The sequence below is a fragment of the Triturus cristatus genome, chromosome 1_2 (assembly GCF_964204655.1).
Source record: "Triturus cristatus chromosome 1_2, aTriCri1.1, whole genome shotgun sequence".
Classification (NCBI taxonomy): Eukaryota; Metazoa; Chordata; class Amphibia; order Caudata; family Salamandridae; genus Triturus; species Triturus cristatus.
Genome location: NC_140580.1, coordinates 946,512,201 through 946,532,813, shown reverse-complemented (window position 1 = coordinate 946,532,813; position 20,613 = coordinate 946,512,201). Strand labels below are relative to the sequence as shown.

General features: G+C 44.7%; 2 protein-coding genes across 5 annotated transcripts in view; one reads left to right on the top strand and one right to left on the bottom strand.

Annotated features, from left to right (window-relative positions):
* POLE3 (DNA polymerase epsilon 3, accessory subunit) overlaps positions 1-10,670 on the bottom strand; it is a 117,910-nt gene extending 107,240 nt beyond the window's left edge. Inside the window, exon 1 of the mRNA XM_085609954.1 lies at positions 10,517-10,670. Coding sequence (XP_085466080.1) covers positions 10,517-10,624 — 108 coding nt within the window. The 5' untranslated portion in view covers positions 10,625-10,670. The remainder of the gene's footprint in view (positions 1-10,516) is intronic.
* A 374-nt stretch (positions 10,671-11,044) lies between these two features.
* C1_2H9orf43 (chromosome 1_2 C9orf43 homolog) overlaps positions 11,045-20,613 on the top strand; it is a 285,830-nt gene continuing 276,261 nt past the window's right edge. Inside the window, exon 1 of one of the 4 annotated variants that reach the window (XM_085609947.1) lies at positions 11,045-11,076. The gene's annotated coding sequence lies outside the window, so the exon portion shown is untranslated. The remainder of the gene's footprint in view (positions 11,077-20,613) is intronic. The other 3 variants (XM_085609948.1, XM_085609945.1, XM_085609950.1) reach the window with 3 other exon arrangements.

The window sequence follows — 20,613 nt, the reverse complement described above, 5'->3', positions numbered from 1 at the left end:
AGCAGTCCCACAGATGACGCTAGGGACTGATGTATCATAGATCAAGATGCGCAATGCCACCCTGGCAGACCTGGTCCACATATTTTTACAAACCGGTATCAACCATCTCGCTCTTGGTTGCCGGTATGCTTTACATGCAAACAGAAAGTGACCAATAGACTCCAAGGGCGAGGCACAACCGGGACAGCCTTTCGGACTTGCGGGTGCCGTGCTCCATCTAGATTGAAACTCGAAGAGTGGGAGAGTACCATATCTCATCTTGAGATAAAGGGACCTATCTTCAGGAGATTCAATAATGTCGAGAAAGAGTTCCATGCTAGGTGCAGGTTTCACATCCAGTAAATTCAAAGTTAGCTCACCTCCCTGATTTCTTAGGGTATTAGTCATAACCCATTCCAGTAAGCCTTTTTTTATCATAGATTTGGGTGGGGGGAGCTGGGTTTCCCAGGCCTCTTCCAGACCTATCTTCTGGAGCTCCTTTTTCAAATTTGATACCCAGGGAATCTTGCGCTCAGCTCCAAGTTTTATTAGCTCGTCGAGGGCAGATGCATAGTGGTGGAGTTCAGGGGTTCTCCGGAGCCTTGCCCAGTATAGTAAGGGGCGCAGCCTGGCTACATTGCTAATGTTTTGTCTGCCAAGATCATAACGGAGAGGAACTAGTGGGGTAGACAGAGGGAGCGACAGTAAGTCTCTGAAGAACTTATTCTCAGATCTAAGCAGCTCTGTTAGGTTTTCGAACCCCCACAGTTCCGCCCCGTATAGGGCCGCTGGCATTGCCTTCCCCTCATAGACCTTGACTGCCGCAGCAATGGGCCTGCTGTAAGAGAGTCTCTGGTGTTTCGCTATTGCCCCTGAGGCTCTCTTATGGGCAAGAAGCATTTTCGATAGATGGGGAGCCCATTTTAGCTTATTGTTTACCCTGACTCCAAGATAATCAAAAGCCTCAACTAGCTCAAGAATAGTGTTGTTGAGCTTAATATTATTCCTAAAATTTCTAGAGGGTGATAGTGCCATTAGCTTGGTTTTAGAAGTGTTTATTTTCAAGCCCCTGATGTCACAAAAATGGGAGAAATGGGAGAGCAATCACATGTCAATACTTAACGCTTGGGGTCTTATTACGATGTCAGGCAGTGTTTTTGTGTTGGAACCGACCGACCGTAGGTCGGTGGTTCCGACCACCTAATTACAATGCGACCGCATATGGTACAGTCACAAACTCCCATTTCTCTATGGGAGCTTGTGCTGCGGGCGGTTTCTGACAGCAGCACAAGCTCCCATAGAGAAATGAGAGTTTGTGTAAACCACTGCACTGTGTGGCATGCGCCTCACATGCCTGCCAAATAGTACAGGGATTTACTGTGGGGCACCATAGGTGCCACCCAGGCCCACAACCAGAGGCCGTAAAGGAAAGTCACTTTCAGATGGGGTTTCTGACATGAAAAGCCTGACATGAAAAGCCTGCGGGAAACAGACATCGTGATCTCGATGGCGGAAACGCCGTCCTTATGGGATTACGTGCCGGTTCCGACTGGCTCCTTCAGCACGTGGGAAGACAGCCAGAATGACATGTCGATTTGACTTCCGACCGCCTACATGGTTATTAGGCGGTCAGAAGTCAAACCTTGGATGTCGGTCGGAAAACCTCCGAACTGCAGTCGGAGGCTTTCCGACCGACATACAAATGAGGCCACTGGTTTGAGAGACAGGACAACTTTACTTTCCTGATAGCTTGCATTGGTGTAAAATGCATTTGGGAATAAACTAAATGATCAACCAGTCTAACAAAATTAATCAGGCATCTTCCGTTTACTTTGGGAGTGTTGAACGTGAAATATGGAGGTCATCTCCCTCGACATGCCATCAACTAAGCACTACGTTTCCAGCTATAGGCATGTCACTTACAAATCATCTACATCATCCATTTGTCTAATTAGTTTAACTCAAATCAACATTAAATGCAATGAGCGCGGCTCCCCTGGCTAGTCTTGACGGCGCACAGATAGGGAACCACTGGCTTAACCAGCAGGTCAAAAGTTACTAAAAAGCAGCGACACGTGTTGCTGTGCAATAGAATGCCATTTGCAAAGCTGGACTGGTCACCTTTTTGTTGCTTATTGCTATATAAATGGTACTAATGAGGTGCAACCACAGAATGACCGTCTCTCTGGAGAAAAATAGGCACACCTATCACATTAGTTCAGAAAGGTGTTATCATCCAAATAAGTTGTCAAATTATGTTTTGTTTGTGAAAAAGAAAGTACCATTGAGCATTTTTGGGTAATTCTTTTTGGAGACTATGTTTGAACTGTGTGGTAGGCCTCCGACACCGAACCACAGCCAACTACACCGAGCCACAGCCACCCACAAACCTTTTGTTTGCTAAACACAGTTTAATATTATTTGCCCACCGTAAAAATTATTTGCTGTGGGAACTGGGGCCGTTTGTGGTGGTTGATGATGAGGAGTTCCAGGAAATTTTGTCAGGGGGGAAGTTCTTATGCCTAAAAACGTTTGATGGGGAGAGGGGGCGGAAAGGGTGTCTACCCATCAAAAAAGTTTAAAGATATCTGGTTTAAGGGTCCATGCTTTACATGTTACCCTTTTTTAAGCAGGAATTAACTAATAGCTGTGTCATCATCGGTTAGCTCTCTAACTCAGATCAACATCAGGAGCCTCGCAACTCAACACTGCAGCTGCGGGGCCAGTAAGTGAGACACTTTCAGTGGCAGAAAATGCTGGAGGGAGAACTAGAGTGTCTGACAGTAACCTAAAAAAACAGAACCCATGTTTATAGGTCACCTGTCCCAATAGCCTCTCCCCCTAACCAACATAGGATAAAGTGGGATAGATTGTGTGAAAAATCTACCTGTCCATGGACCAGAAGCTTTTTAAGGGAACTGCATACATGCCAACATTTTGAAAAGAGTATTTTCTCCATAGACTTCCATTGAAAAAGGGGCAATTTCAGCCGGAAGACAAATAAAGCAGGTTTGGGCTTTAAAACAAAAAAACTGGAGTCTCCTGCCTGAATCTGCTATGTTGGTCCTTTAAAATAATCAACTTGGCAGATTTAATGTCTGGCTGTTCTCTTATCTAAGATTTTATAATACCAGACTCGGATTATGTTGGGGCTCATATGCCAGAGTGTGGATTTAAGCCAACTTCCGATGATACCATCTTTATAATTATAATGGACTCACGAAAATGGTCTCTCTACATCAGGGTTCAGTAGGAACTCTGGTTTTTGGTCAAAGTTTTTATCATGGCGGTGTTTCCAGTATGCAAGCACTCATGTTTGAAATACCAGGTTTTTTTAAGGGATGGCTTTCTATCTTACTTTAGTGTCCTAGGAAGTGTCTTGAGAGTTTTTACAGGAAAGGGAACACGAGTCTCCCAAGGCCTTCTGTTGATTTCCCAAAACATTACTTTAACAAATACTGAATATAGAATATACATGTGCATACGAGTATAAAAATGGTTAGTCTCACTTTTTCCTTGGCCATATTATGTAATTCACCTCACTGTGTCTTAGGTCCCTGGTTTGCCAAAAATGTGAACAGCTTTATCAATAACTGAGGGAGGGAGAGAGGGTGGAGGAAAGGCAACACAGACAATAGCTGGTGGGAGCAAGCAGATGGACTGGGGAAGAACATCGATTAGTGCACAAGAGAGCTGGCTGGAAAACGACACACTTTGGTAGTGTGCTTCAATCAAAAGAAATAAATAGCACCTACAAAAATGAGCAGTGAAAAGAAAAGCACCAATGCACCATGAGAGGGGAAAATTCAAAGAGGAAGGAAGCCTACAGCAGCTGACCAATTTGAAGTAAAAAAATTAAACACAATAAAGCCACCCTCTGTTAAGCAATGGGTGGCCCCTAAGCCCACATCTCAGGAAAAAAAGGTCTTGAAGAGAGAGCACATGCTTTGAGTAGGTAAGACCTAAAAAGCATTTTTTCAGGGTAGGTTTCCCCCCCCCCCCCCCCCACACGGCCCTCGTCCTTCGTGGCATTGAGCAAGGTTTAGTGGCAAGAGGCGGGCTTTCCCCACTTGCGACTTATCCCACTCAGGACAAAAGAGCTTCAGCTGTCTAGTAGAAACAATATTAGAGAGCCATTACTAGGTTATGCCTCGGATAAGAGAATGTGTAACACTGGACAACTCCAAGGATTTTGTAAATCGGAGAGAAAGAAAAACACCCTACTTATTGGTCTACAAATAAGGGTAGGCTTACCCGCTTGATGTCCATTATCGGAAGAGATGGCTCATCTAAAATAATGGTTTTGTACCTTTGTAGTAGGCTTAAAAATAAAGGATAGCAACTATCGCACTTAAACCCCCCAAGTTCAAATTAAATGACATGTAATGTCTATTGTCTTACAGTAAATACAGTTTCAGGCCTCGCCCTACAAATTTTGAAATGAACAACAAAAACGTGTTTGCATAAATCCTTGGGTATTACAAAAATAAATGCAATTTATTTTAATTTGTTTTGTCTCTGTGGGGGAAGCCACTTCTGGTCCCTGGTATATCAAAATGAGTATTCTAAAGAGACAATTCATCTACATTTCTCTAACTTTCTACGAATTTCAGTAACTTACTTACCATTGAAATCAGGGCTGTTTGCAAATGTCAGTTAAAAAGGTCATAAGAACGTACAACACAGGGTGTACTGCAGATGCGAGTTGCCCTTACCCTAGAATTTCTGATCGCTAAGTGATGCAGTGTGAATGTGTGCATTTTTCTACTGCAAAATATAAACTGGGTTTGCAGATTGTAAGATAATCTGCACTGTTAAATTCCCATACAATGACATCCTGGCCCATAGACACCATGTTTTGACTCTTGCAGTGTCCAGCTACATACAGCTACTGGTGCACGCACAAGCATTAATAGCATCTGTACAGGAGAATGGAATTTGGCTGATCTAAACACTGCCATAGAGAACAGTATGTTGTGGGTTAAATGGCCTACAGCCATTTTCTGCTGCATGGACCAAAGGCACCATCAAGTGTCTGATGTGTGTGTTACAGATAAATATGACAGCCAAAAATCTTAGCTCTGCCAATAGTTGGATGGTGGCAGTGGATATTTTGATCCTGCACGGTCGTTAAGGGAGTATTCCATCAGCTGCATGGTGGGTGACTTCATGGAGCAGGTGGGCAAACACTGAATCAGCTCTATATGCTAGTTTTAAAAATATCAATGTTCTTACTCTTCTACAGAGTGAGACTCTCCTGCCAGCCTCATCCGACCTTCAGCTCCTGGCAAGAGGTATGCGGACAGTCCGACCCAGCTGAGATCTTACAAGACACCTCGAAAAACGTGAATATGAACCAGATTCACCAGCAAAGAGTCACATCTTTAACGTGCACCGACTATTTCGCCCTACAACGAAGAGCTCCCCTTTCCAGGAACAAAGACAAGAAATCAGTCCGATAGCCCTTGGCCCATCTGCTGCCTAACAGAAAGACTAAAGCAATGCCTGGCCATGACTGGACTAACATAAAAACAAACGTTTTTCTCGAACCACAGCCACAATATTTGGGTCTGTTTGGATCAGAGTTATCCTCATCATTTCATGCAGCATACTGGAAACCTGAATATTGTTCATCATCTACATGCACCTCCGAACTCAGCTTCTTGAGCAACATAAAATGAACTTCAAATTGTACTACAACATACAGTTCAGGCTGAAAAAAAGACCTGAGAAATCAGGAAAACTTTACTTCGTGCCTAGACCATGTCTTCGTCATGATAAAGGAGAACATCCTCTTCCTGTATCTAAACCTGTGAACCAAATCTAACTACACACGGTTCAGAAAATACCTGAAAAGCAAACTTCTTAAACTCACTGTCCAAGTCATGGCGGAATATGCACAGCAAATGAAGAATAGGAGGATACATTCTTACCCTACCAGATCAGAATCTAACCTCCCAAATTCCTGCCAGAGTACACTAATCTGTCATATCGACGTTCAATGCTAGGAAGCATCAAAAAAGCAACCGTCAAAAAAGCAACCTGCAACGCTTTATAAAAATACAAACTAATTAACTTATCCCCAGGAAGAGAGCCCAATATACCTGGCTCTGCCATAGTCCTTTCATCCTGACATGTGGCTGGTAAATCTTGTCAAGTGGCTGCTAAAGTTGTTCTACTGCTTTATGGACCAATAACTGATTAAATAGCATCGTCACCCTGACATGTGACCAGACAGATATAGATAACCCTTGCCATGTGACACTTTTTAGGTCAAGCCTGAGCCATCGTGCAAGCGCTGCTCTAGCGAGCTGTTGTAGGTAGAGTACGGAGAAGCCCCGCCCATATTTTTCATTGGCTTGTGTCTTTGTCCTTCGTAAATGCTGGTGTTTGATTCCTCAATAGGCTTGTTAGTCCCTCCTTAGTACAGCCATGTCATTGCTTGTATCCTCCCATGGCTACTGGCCACTTTACTTGGTTCTTACACCGTATGTGTACTTTCTTTTCTCTTTATTGAGCTTCTCCTACATTAGGCACGACAACGAGCTTCGCTTACATTCAGCACGCCATACCCGCTTTCACTTTCGAAGCAGGGACAATGGCGCCCGTTTGTTTGCAATGCCATAGGTCTGGCAATTAAATGCGAGACCTATGGCATTGCAAATAGGTATTTGTTTAAACGTCTCAAGCGCAGAAGGGAAAGGAGAGTGAATGCAGGAGGCTCCGAGGGAGGAGTCCCTTCTCTCTGCTCCTCAGAGCACCAGTGAAGCCGCAACACGGCTACATGGTGTCACTTGTGAGGCGCTACATCATTTCTAGGGTAGGAAGGGTGTGCGGAGAGGACAGAGCATTGTCTTCGGGCACAGCTTCCCAAATGGCAGAGCAAAGCTTGACACAGAGCTTTAGGTAGGAATCTGAGGTGTGGAAACAAAAACCTCAGAAACGAGAGCTGTTCCGGGAGCTGGTGGGTGCCCCCTTCACACGGCACAGCCAGTCTCTGAGCAAAGGAGCCCCCACTTCCATTGCATGTAGACTTCTGCCCCTGTTCATGTTTCAGGATTTTTACTGCCCTTGGTATTTCAGAATTAAAAAATTCAGCTGCGACATCCTCAGCCCCACACCACACACACAGAACGCAGACATTTTCATTTTCTGCCAGAAGTGATTTATATCACCTTGGAGGTCCTCAGAAGTTAACAACATTTTTGTTGTTTATCTACTTCATTGTGGTGCTGAAATCTGTTTTACAGAAGGATCGTCAATGTCATTTCTATTGTGAATATAGAGAAAAACATCAACAGAGATGTAATCATTTTTATTTAATAAATAAATGGGACTCATTTTTTATTTGAACATACATAAATAAACTACGCTCTATTAGATACGAAAGGAGTGTGTTGGGTTGCCGTAGTACGCTTAAACTAACAACTAGTGATGCTTTTTTTCACAGGGCACTTTGTTCGGATTGTTACCACCCATCTCGACATTCGATGGGCATTTCCTACTTTTTTGGGAGAAAGTTATCATTCTTGTCAATTATGTTTGATATTTGTTTTTTAAAAAAGAGTGTGCTGCATGTACCCTAACCTCCAGCAGAAATTTCCATTACATCAGCAAAATATTTTTGTGCGTTCTGTCTTTGGCAGCTCACTTATATTTCTCACGTGCCCCAAATGCCCCCGTATTTAGTCTATAAGCACAATTTACTTTGAGTTTCTCTTACTGCAGGCCGGACATGCGCTGCTTCAGCTGAAACCTCTTGTGTTTTTTTAAGCAGCACGGCCGCTCGCGTAAAATGGGCTCCTGCTTTCAATCACTTTAACCCGGCATTATCTAGTGTCTGTTTCAACCCCCTTCCCCCCCCTTAGTAAAATGGATTTAGAAATGATTAGCGAATTAAATCATGTGAATTCCAAGTAGCACATAATCCTGTGCTAAAAGGCTTTAGCTGAAAACAGCACATATGTGTTACATGTCATCTGTACTAAAGCCACCTGACAGGTTGTTTTCAAAAAGCCTGTTTTATTAACACCACCACCAATACCAATGAATAGCACCAATACGACCAGCAATACCAGTAATACCACCACCAATACCAGTAACACCACCACCACCAATACCAATGAATACAACCAATTCCAATACCACCACCAGTTCCAATGAATACCACCAATACCACCACCAATTCCAATGAATACCACCACCAATTCCAATAAATACCACCAATGCCAATGAATACCACCACCAGTAATGCCAATACCACCACCAGTAATACCACCACCTCAGCGCCTCTCGCTCATTAGTAATAGCAGGAGGACTGTACGAGGCCGGAGCTGCAGCCGAGACCATTCCTCCCTCCCTCCGTCCATGCTTGCCATAAATCGCAGCCCGCCCTGCACCAGGAGGTGAAGCTAGAGCCCTACTACAGCTGGAGTGTTTTTTATTAGGCAAAAATAGCAATGACATTACGCGATGCCACACTGCACACTCAAATCACGGAGAAGGCAGGAAATACCCCCTCTTCCGCTCTTCCTCCTGAGCCGTGACAGTGTGCGAAAGGTGTTGGAGCGCTTTGTTAGTGTTTGTAGCTCGGATCATATGTAACTCTCACTTCACACTTTGTGTCTGTGTAATTTACAATAAATGCACAAGGGTGAGGACACTGTTCCTAGGGTGGTATGCAGATTATTGCTCACTCCTAAAGGGAAACTGAGACAAAAAGAGGAAGGGCGAGATGGGTACTGGGTGTACTAGGCCTGGGACTCAATTGTGAGAGGGGAAGAACAAGTCTTGTCCCTTGTTGCCCTCAGAAACCCCGATGGATGTCATGCTTCATCATTGGGCAGTTGCTACTCGTCGGGCCGGCGCTGCAATGCCCTACAGGTCCCCCGAAGGGTCACTTTGTCAGAGATCTTCTTCAAACTGCCGTCTGGTGCATGCTGGGGGAGTCCTCCAGGCAGACGTGTGGCACGGGTGGGTGCAGACGAGCCAGCAGCCGAAGTCATTCCCCGGTAAGGTGCGGGCAGCCCACGTCCCTAGCCTTGGGAGAACTTCTCTCCCCTTTTTCTAGGCCGTCAATCAGAGAGCAGTCTCAACTATTTAGTTGTAGCCCACTGGTAGTAGTCACAGGTTTGGGCCTGCCCTGATTTTCTTAGAGGGTGACTATACCCCCCTGTGTAAATATACATTATTCACTGCTTTGTGCATCATTTTATTATCACGTGCACCACTTCCGCACTCAACACACACCTGGTCCTGAAGAAGCGCCACGGATCCTACGGGACCCCAGAGGCGCGAAACATGTTGACCTTTTGAGTTACCCAGGCACATTACGCTTTAGAGGTAACGCCTGACCTGCGGGTCTTTTATTTTGACACGGGTACTGTCATATTAAAACCTAAATCTTTGGTAACCCGTAGTGAATTTTAACCTCTGCACGCACACTTCCCACTTAGGACTCGACCAGCACACCCGCATGCACCAGACGGCAGTTCGCAGGAGATCTCTGACAAAGTGAGCCTCTGGGGGACCCGTAGGGCATTGCAGCGCTGGCCCGATGAGGAGCAACTGCCCAATGATGAAACATGACATCCTTCGCGGTGTGTGAGGGAAACAAGGGACAAGACTTGTTCTTCCCCTCTCACGATTGAGTCCCAGGTCCAGTACACCCAGTACCCACCTCCCTCTTTTTGTCTCTCTTTCCCTTTAGGAGTGAGCAATACTCTGCATACCTCCCTAGGAACAGTGTCCTCACCCTTGTGCATTTACACTTAACGTCTGGAGCACAGGCACTGGACCTTTAATTAGCTCCTGGTCCCCCCTCTCTCTCTCGTTGACACATCTGTGTAATTTACAAATCTTCTTCCCTGCACTATTTATCACTACTTTGAAGACGCCGCAGGCCAGTTTCTTCCTCTGATATTTACAATCTAACAAACGATCGAGATGGCCCTATATTGCAAAGCAACAGGTCTCGCATTTGACCGTTCACATAGATAAACATGCAGTTGTGTTGGTGTGCTGAGGATGATAGGGTAAAAGTTGCTTTGTGCAACGCCGGACCTGAAGCAGCATTCTTTCACTTCAACCCACTCGAACTCCATATCCGGCACAGTCTTGCTAACAATCTGTAACATAATACACTTGGCTGAACAGAGAACGGAAAGCATTACACAATCAGCAAACTGTATCAAGTGCCCACCGACCTGCGACATTGCTTCGTATGCATCACTAACCACTTTAAGGCATGCCTCTGACGTTTAAACAAGAAAGAGGGCGCCAAGAGTTCCACACATTCATGCATGCCAGCCATTCTCATCAGAATCATGGCTCTCAAATTCAATTATGCAGTTGTTATTGCCATAAATAAAACACCCAGGAAAAGTGTCCCGAGTGAATCTTGGGAAGTACGTGTTATGCAAATAAGGCCTTTCCTTCATAACGTGCTTTGCTCATCCTAAGCTTGTGGAGCACAGAGTTTGAATCGCTAACTCAAACTATTTACGGGAATCACGCACTCCGGGTCTTCTCTTCTTACCGCCAAAGACTGTCCGTTTCTCGTTGTGCCTCCGCAGTTCTCAGGTTCACACGGCAAGACGCGGGAGACCAAACCACCGCGCGGCGCACCAAAGAACTCTTTGCGCATGCGTCAAACTCCATCACATCAAAAAACGCTAGAGCGCCTATAGTGGGAATATACAATGACGCGCAAGTGGTGGAAATTAGTTATAGGTGGTGAATTCGTGAACTTCCTGAGAAATTTCGAAAGACCCCAAAACAACCTCTTTAATTTTAGGAACTAATTCAAGGTACGTAGCCATCACATTCACGTGTTATTTTTCTTCGTTTGACAGTAACGCTGAAAACAATTCATACGCCACTCCAAAGCTTTTTCGAGGCTAGAGGACACACATTGGGGCTGTTGGTATGGTCTCAGTTGGGTTGCGCAGAGGCTCCTGGCATATGTTGGAATTCAACAACTCCATGCCTTGTGTGTTCATGGTTTCTCAGAACGAGGCTTGGAACGCACCGAATTGTGTTCCGCCCCTGGCGTCATATGTTGCCTGGAAACCAGACTGTGCCAACATCAACTGCAGGGTGAGTACTGAACTGGGTACACATCGCTTCGTTCGATGGGTGTCCGCACGTGACACCGTGTTCTTTTCAGGCGCTTCGAATTATTATGAGTTGAGATTAGTTAAGTGCACCCAAAACTGAAATCTCACCTGTAAAGAAAACTGTATATCGAATGGCGAATAACAGTGTTCCCCATCACACTGCGTTTAAAGTTGTTGGGGAGGGGGCGTTGAAGTATGACGACAGGGAGCAGGGGCGTAGCTTTGGGGGAGAGAAGGTGTTACACACCCTAATACATGTATTACTTAATACCTATTTGATTACAGGGACTTTCGGTCGGGTATGGAAAGATGTCTGTTCGATTTCACCTTTGATTTGTTAATATTCTCTCAGATTAACACACACACTCTCTCGATTATTTTTACAAAACACTGAGTTATAAGTACTCTTACAATCCGCACGCCATTCCCTTCACACTGGCCCTTAAGAACTCCCTCCACCTCACCCCCCATGCGCTACTTTCGATAGAATGATAACCATGATATATCAGCGTGATTGACGGAAAATCTGAAGCTCACACCCCCAAGTCTTAACGACCAAGCTAAACCCTTTGGCAGCAGGGTCAGATGATATACGCCATCTACCCTGGTACAAAGCTGGCCACTTTCAGCAGAGTGCCACGTTCCTTTCCTACTTCTCCTGGAATTCACAGAAATATGCTAAACTCGTTCTGATGTAATTTTCTTACACCAGGACACTTTCAGCAGCGCCTGCAAGTTGCAACGTGCAGGCAGGGAATGGGTTTATCAGATTCCAGCTTGCCCATAACAAAAGCCAGAGTTAAGGGGACATTAGGCCTCTTTTTGTAGGAGGATCCTGGCTGGGAGCTAATGGGAGGCTCACACCTAGATGCAATAGAGGGAAAACAAAGGTTCACATCTTATCACTTCACAAGTACTTAAAAGAGAAATGCTTTTGACTTTGTTCAGTCCCTGTATGTAAGATATATGCATACACTGTAAGAATGCCAGATGTGTTGGTCACCCCAGTATTTACCCAAATAGCAGTTCAAATACCACTATTTTTTATAGCACGTTAGCACTACTCATTCCAATGCAGGGTGGCATAGCGCTTTACATCACAGGTACAGATTATACATTGACAATAAATCATTTGTGTGTACATCAATATAAAGGATGTGTCACATAAGACAGTGAGGGTTTCAAGGTTTAGGAGCAACATGTCCTTCATACCTCACTGTGCTATATTAGAAGGATTACAATTTATGAACTGCAAGTAACAAAAGGATCTCTGTCTTAAAAGCAGTAACCAACTTACCCATTAACATAAAAGAAAAATCTGTCATTTTCATGTTAGAGAATGTGCTTTGTAGGAGACACATTAACCCTCTATGCTACTTTGATTCAAAAGTAGAACCAGGCAAAACACAGATCTCTCCATCAAATACATTATCCTCCAGAGCTATAGTACCATTTTTATTATTCCCTGAGGTTTAGCTGGGCCATAAAGATCTCTGCAGATAGGTGCCTTAACCTCATAAGATATTTTAAAATTCAGACTTTGGAACCAATTAAACAGAACAGATTTACTGCCACGTTTCTCTTTGTTGCCAATTTCTTTGTGGCAGGGTTTAAAAAAATATAAATGTATAAGTTGAGGCCCAGATTTTGGGACAGCCCCAATGCAAAATTTAATTTGTTAAATATTGTAATGCAATCAAATGTACTCATGATAGACCTGCTAAATATATGGAAGGTCTTAATATCTGATGTCACTTCCTGTGAGGTCATGAGTTGTGATGCCACGACCTGTGATGCCACTTGCAATGCCATTTCATGTTATGTTATTTCCTGTGATGTCACACACTGTGATGTCATACCCATTCTGCCTAACTCGGTGAATCCCCCCCACTTTTCTTTTAGGACTTGAGCCCTGAGATCATTGCTCTTTATGCACAGTGCGGTCCTAGTTTGCCATAGTTGTTCTAAGGTTTCTCTCCACCTCTGATCATGCTGGTGCAGCTTTGCTAGGAATGTAATCCATTAGTTTTGACAGATAGCTTCTGTGACTCTCCCAAGGTAATCATCCTAGCTGGTGGCTTGGATGAAGACTTGAAGGGTTAGGGCTTGTGGGCATGCTGCTTGGGTGACTAATTGGACATACTGCTCGGTGGTCGCAGACTGCTTGGCTTCTGAATGATGTAAGGGGTGTCTTGAGAGAAAATCTGTATGGTTCTCTGCTCCAGGCTGATAAACAACCTCATGTTAACATTGTTGCAACTGTATCACCCACTCTTCTATCCTGTCGAAGGGTGCTGAAATGTTCATTGGAATAGACTCACTAGAGGTTTATGATTGGGCATGACTTTGAACTTCTTTCTGAACATGTATAGGTAGAAGTGACAGCATCTCCACTTTATGGCAAGAGCCTCCTGCCCTATCAGCGCATAGCTGGCTCCCACTTCAGTCAGTTCCTGACCAGCAAAAGCCACTGGGATTCGCTGCCCTTTTGCCTGCTTGTGGACTAAGAAAGCTCCAAGTTCTACTGGGCTAGCACCAACAATCAGGTCCAGCTCCCTCTGGGTTCAGAGTATGCCATGGTGAGATCATGGAGTAGGGCATCGTTGACTCATGTCAAAGCTGTTTTCTGGGGTTCACCCCACTCCCACTTGGCTTGTGCTTTGGTGAGGGGTTGTAGCGGTTCTGTCAGGGTGGCAAAGTTTGAGATGAACCTCCTGCAATAGTTAGCGATTCCAACAAAACTTCTGTCGCTGATGTTGAAACAGGGCATTGCAGAGGTTGTCGGCCATTCGGGGTCTACGCTGATGCCTTCCAACAAGAATATATTTCCCAAAAAGTCAACTTGCTGTTTGGAGAACCTGCACTTCTCTTTGTTCAGCATGAGACCATGCTCGGAGAACCTTTATAGTCACTCTTATGTGTTGGTGGTGTTCATTTGCAATTTGAAGTATATCCATACATGGTTGCTGAGTTTGATGACCCCTTGGAGGCCAGACAGCATCTCCCACACCTCAGCAACCAAGGATATTCCAAAGTTCCACCTTGTGTATCTCCTCAATCCCAGGTGCATTGAGAACGTTGTTATGTAGCGACTGGAAGGGTTTAGGAGTAGCTTATGATAGCCTTAGTTTAGTTCGATCTTCGAAAACCATTGGGCACTCGTGATGTCATCCATCGTCAGGGTGATGTGGCGTGGTTGGATAGCTACATATCAATATGCAACCAAACTGCCCCTGGCTGCTTGGGTTTTGGGGGCGATCATGTGCACTGTGTACTTTTGCAAGTGCAAATGCTTGGTGGCAATTCTGCAGCAAGTGCATTGGGGTCAAGTATCCACAAGCTCTGGCATCTTCTCCTGCAAAGATCTTCAACCACGTCGCACTGTGTGCTCCGTGGCCTGTTGTTTTGTAAAGCTGCCCGAGGTCCTCCTGCAAATCCAGTGTCTTCGAGCTGTGGGTCCTGCGGAGGGTCAACTACGTCTTCTTTGGGCTCCCCTGATTGCTCCGGGCTTGCCCTGACTTTCCTGCCTGTGGTGAGTCTACTGGACCTTGCAGGTCCTCTTCCTGCAACTTCTTGACTTCCTGTGTGTGTTGCTTTTGCCAAGGCTTGTTGGTGCTCCCGCTGGACACCGACTCCTCAGCACTCAACATACTTCGTGGTACAGCTCGTATCTGGCTTTCTTTATCCATAACCCAAGCCCTCAACCAAGGGCATCCAGGACATACCTTTGTGGCAACTTCCCCTCCATCAGTCAGAGGGATGGGCAGTACCCGTAATTCCAAACAACACATACTTCATGGAATGGCATAACACATTGGCCCTGCCGGGGTACCTGTCACCAGGCAAAAACCCCAAAATGTTTAACTCCAGGCATCGCGGGGTTGGGCAGAAAGGTCCAGGACCACCTGCAGGTCAGTCCCCCAACTGCCCGCACAGTGCCCACAAAAATCAACACACCTCCAGGCTGTAAGTTCAGTAAACAGTCTGAAATGTTTGGGTAGCCCCATTTTTCTGCTGCAAGAAATTCCACCTTCTTCCGGGAGTGAGTGGGGGGGCGTTTGATGTGGTATGTTGCATCCTGGTGCGCAGCAGAAAGAAAAAGAGGCCAATCGCGGGCCTCATGATTCATGATACCTTATATTCTGCTGTTCTGGGCGCCACCTGGTGACATCACGCACGACCCTCCTTTGAGGAGAAACGAACGAGGGACTCCTCCACCTTGGCGCTTGCACAGGAAGCAACTAATGACGCCCCACTGCTATTGCAGTGGACACCTGCCAGGAGGAAGCTAGGTAGTACTAAAATAACATTTGTTCATATCTCTCATATGACCACCGTTTAATGTGTAATGTTGTAGCGTGATTTCTCCCAAGAAGGGGAAAAATCACGCTACAACATATAACCTCCTTTTGCCTATGAATTCAAAGTGGGCACTTGCTTTCTATTTGTTCACCCAAGCAACTGATCACCTATTTGCACCTCGCCTAGGAATGATTTGTGGCTGACAACTTTAGCATGATATTAAAATTCTTTACATCAGTCTTGTACCACATATTTACCTGACATTCTTACATTGTACTTGCAGAAAAAAAAACATATTTACAACACCGTGTTATTTTTATTTAATTAACTTTCACACTTTGGTGGATTGCTACAACATTTTAGCAGTCCTTTTGGATTTCACATTGAATATCACTAAACTGTGATATTCATTTTCTCTTCTGTCCTCAATTCAGGAGATAATATATTTTACTACTTTTCATGTTTTTTCTTTACTTTTTATGCCATTTGCTCACATAGGTGGGGTTAGTTGCCATATATCTTAACTGCTTTGACATATTGACATTATGGAAACAGTTACTCTTGGAGTTAGACTCCAACATATGTCAACATGGACTAGGTTCATACGTAATTAGTATCATTTATGCTGTCATGTGTATAATTTTCAACAAACTGACTTTACTCATAATGTCATCATTTGTTGGTCTCTCTGTACTAATTTTAAAGCATCCCCTTGGCCCCGTGAAGTCACATGTTTGTCTTTCTTGAATTGGCACGAGTTGCTTTCTATCAGGGTGAAGCAAATATTTTTAAAATAATCTGCAGGAGTTTTATTGAGTTATGTGTGTGTTCTTTACCAGCCTGGAGAAGTTGCTGGGTTATATATCCAAAAGAAGAAACGTTTTGGCTGGAAGGGTTTTTTATTTTTATTTTTATGAAGGTGATTAAAGTTTGACAAACTGCAGAATCTATTTTGTGTTTGGAATCAACACTGAAGTACATTTATTCCCTACATATATGGTGTGCAAACCTCCATGTAAAACAAAGTCGAAACGATGGACCTTGTCAGCCATACAGAATTGTTTACACCCTCCATTCCGCTATCCTCTCCCCTGCACCCCTCCTGCCACGGGCAAATAGGAACTGGAAAGGGAAGAAGGGGGTAGAGCGAAGGCACAGCAAGAGAAGTGGGAAGGAGCCTATTAAGGGGAGGGATGCTGTCACGGCGAGGGGTAAAAGAGAGAGGCATGCGCAGCTGAGATGCAGCCTCTTAAGGTGTACAATCGTGTCAATGGGCAGGGCCCACTGACAAAACTGTAGTTTTTATTTCTGTAATCCCGAATGCCGGCCGCAGTAAGAAGCAGGCAGGTATTTACAGCTGTACGGCGCCACGTAGTGACGAGTGTGCGTACAGCCAATAAGATGCAATCATTTTTTTTTTACTGCCTGCCGGAGACCCTTTTTTGCGGCCAAAAAGTAAAAAATCGCGGTAATCGCGCTCCTCTGCTGATTTCGAGATTATTTTGCAAATCGTGAAATAGCGAAAAGCTGGAGGGTCTGTCTGTCCTGAAGCACTCAACATCGGTGGGCATTCATCTACCGAGCCCCTGGTCACTCTCAAGTGAACTAGACTCTGTCCCCTCTGCTTTCAAGTACTCTTCATCAAGAATCCATGTTTGGATTCCGCCGGACACTTTCTCCTCTTCCAGCAGCGGCACTTTCCTAAAGTCATCCATTGGGTTCGACGGCGGTTTCTGATGCCACTTCACACCTATATACCCGGCTTCCCTGGGATAGTTAACTTGGGTACTATGGTATCCACGGGTGGGGTGGCTCTCCAACCTTCTGTCTTTTATGGAGTTTCTTCAGGGTACACTGGGAAGGGTCCTTTATCTTTAAAAATCCAACCGCGACATGCACATAGACTTGTACGGAGCACACAGAAGTGTGCTCACATTGCACACACTCTCCGTGGGTCCCTATCTATTCACTTTGGGTGGTTCCTTGGGGTCCCAGCAATTCTACATCCTCTTGACATTGTCCTGACTCGAGTTGTGGTTCTTATACCACTTTCTTAGTATATGGTTTGCCCCCCCCCCCGGGCCCACTGTATATTAGTGCTATTTACTGTGATTTATTTGTTATAGTATTGTGTGCTTTGTGTATTTCTCCGTGTGGGAGATACTGGAGAGTATTATGAAATAAATATATATTTTCATAAATACCTTGTGTGGTTCTCTTTCATTTAGTCTATACTATAAGATTACATTCTGGTAAAACAAGCCGCTTTACATTCCTTCAAGACTAAGCCTGAAGGCTGCTCTTCACAGCTACCACTTGGATAGCTTTCTAAGGTTGTCTGAGACCTCTTAAATCACCATAAGGGTTGTCTGGACTGGTGCAAGGTGCCCACTTACATTAGTGGACATCATATACCAGGCCAGCTTCTCACACCAAGGTTCTCTAGTTTCTCCGGTTCTTATTCCACCTGTGCCCTAACGTGGAATAGGACGAGCCAAAGTGGAAGTGCTACTGGTTTTATGGCATTGTCATTGACACAGAATTTTGCTCGCACCTCCTGTCCCTTTGGTCAGAGATTTTCTTTGAATGTCCCTACCAGGCGTAGTGGAGTGTTGCCTCTAAACTGAAAGATCTTTGTCTTGGTGTTTTGCAGTGGAAGTCTATCTCAGAACATTTAGTATTGTTCGATATCCATTACGTTGACAAAGGTGCCTGTATAAGTCAATACTGAGACATCCCGCCCTCTAATTTTGATATTACAGATTGGATGAGTTCTTTTTGATGCATGTGTTTGATCTGTGTACAAAATAAGGAATATGTCTTATTAATCTTCCTTATCTGTTGGCCCTCATGGCCAGTGACAGCTATCTCATTGCCACCAATCTTCGACATTGATTGCTCGGATCACGGCCTGGGGCCCCATTCTGATGGTCCCTCATTTGCCTCATCAACTTCCTCTCCAGATGCGCACAATGTGGTTGCGCTTGCCACACCTCCAACAGGTTGTACCCTGGGCAGGCCACTGGGACTGCGGATGTCACTCACGGGCATCTTTTCAGCTCAACTGTTTGAAAGTTTGTGGGAGCACGCAAGTACTAACATGTCCTGGAGTTTCATTCCGGGCTCACGTAATATGAGGTGACAATGAACGCTAGATTGGAAGCCCTAGATGATTTTTACCCATATTTCTTTCTGCGTGCAGGTGCTCACCATTTGGTACAGCTACTCGTTGAAACCATTAATGGTTTTGCTGTTGAGTTGCCTGGCTTGACAAGTTTGAATCTTCTGTAATCTGGGTTAATTTGGGGGTCAAAATGTGTGTTGAGTGTGGCAGACTGCATTGTATTTGTCTTCTTCATCCGTGTTAGTGAAGTTCTCAAACAACTTAAACACTTCCTCCCCTGTGTTATGGAGTAGTGACCACTCTAGTACTCTATAAACTGGGATTCAATAGCAAGATTGTAGGGTGCTGCTTTACGAGTGTCTCTCTTGGCCTGTGCACCTGCTTTCAGCACATTTGTCTTCTCCCTGTATTTTCCTCACTTTTTGAGTGCCTTCTCCATGCTTTTCCTTTGTTGTCATTGCTTTCATCTTGCTTTTCCCCCTGTTTTTTGAGTGCCTTCTCCTTGGTTTCCCCTTCAATTTCATTGCTTTCTCCTTGTTTTTGCTTCCTGTTTTTTGAGTGCCTTCTCCTTGCTTCTTCCTAATTTTTCCTTCTTTCTCCTTGCTTGTTGTTTGAGTGCCTTCTCCTTGCTTTTCCCTTGTTTTCACTGCTTTCTTCTTGTATTACCCCCGTTTTTGAGTGCCTTCTCTTTGCTTTTCCCTCCTTTTCAATGCTTTCTCCTTGCTTTTCCCCCATTTTTGAGTGCCTTTTCTATTTTTCCCATGTTTTCACTGCTTTCTCCTTGCTTTCCCCCCTGTTTTTGAGTACCTTCTCCTTGCTTTTCCCTTGTTCTCATTGCTTTCTCCTTGTTTACCCCCATTTTTGAGTGGGTTCGCCTTGCTTTTCCCTCATTTTCACTGCTTTCTCCTTTATTTATTTATAAGTTTTATATAGCGCTAGCTAGACCTGAAGGTATCAAAGCGCTTTACATGATCGTGAAGAATACAGTAAATCAAGAATGCAATACCATATGAAGCGTGACTCAATGGATTCTAGTGCACACCAAAGAAAAACAAAGAAAAATGGTTTGGCTGTGAGCGTGGGAACCGAAAGAGGTCAAAAGAATAGTAAGTGTTAAGGGAGAGAGGATCTAATAGACAGCATAAGCAAACAAACAACCGACTATGACAGAGGGTCTAGTCCTGTAATGAGAGATAATTATCAAAGTTCAGTAAGCTTAAGAGGTAAAGTATTTGTTGAGGAGGAGGAGTTTCAGGTCTCTTTTGAAGCAAGAGAAGGAGGGGTTGCATCATAGATCTCTAGATAGAGAGTTCCATATGCTCGGTGCATGTCCAGAAAATGAGCAAGTCTTGATTGATGTCTTTTTTAGTTTGGGAGGTAGGAGAAAAAGTACGTTTGAGCTTCTCAAAGATCTAGTCCTCCCATCTTTTCGTGAGCTTGTTATCTAAGTAGTTGGGGGTATGTGAGTGAAGGCCTTTGTGGGTGATGCAGGCAGTCTTGTAAGTATAACGTCCTTTGATGGGAAGCCAGTTGAGGATCTTGAGGGCAGGAGTGATGTGTTCAAACAGTTTAACATCTGTTATGAGCCGGGCTGCCATGTTTAGATCTGCTCTAAGGAGGGGCGAGGTGAGTTTTCGACGTCCCTGTGAGGATGGCATTACCATTGTCCAGTTTGGAGATGACAAGAGATTGCACTACAATCTTGAAATCATCGGAAGGAATGAATGTTTTAATTTTCTTGAGGTGTTTTAGTGTGTAAAGCGCTCCTTTGGCTGAATTTTTGAGGTGATCTTTCATTGACATGTTGTTGTCCAGGATGAAGTCTAGAGACTTTGCAGAGTTGGATAGAGTGAGAGAACAATTGTATGCATTGAGGCCACTGAGCCATTCGTGGATTGGTAGGTGGTTGCTTTTGGGGGAGAATAGAATTATTTCAGTTTTGTTGGAGTTTAGCTTTAACCCCTTCTGTGCCCATGACGAGATAGTCTCGTCATGGAGCGCGGTTGCGCTGTGCCCATGACGAGACTATCTCGTCATGGACCCCGCCCGCTAATACAATGCCCGGCACAGGAGGGGGAAAGGGCGGGGCAC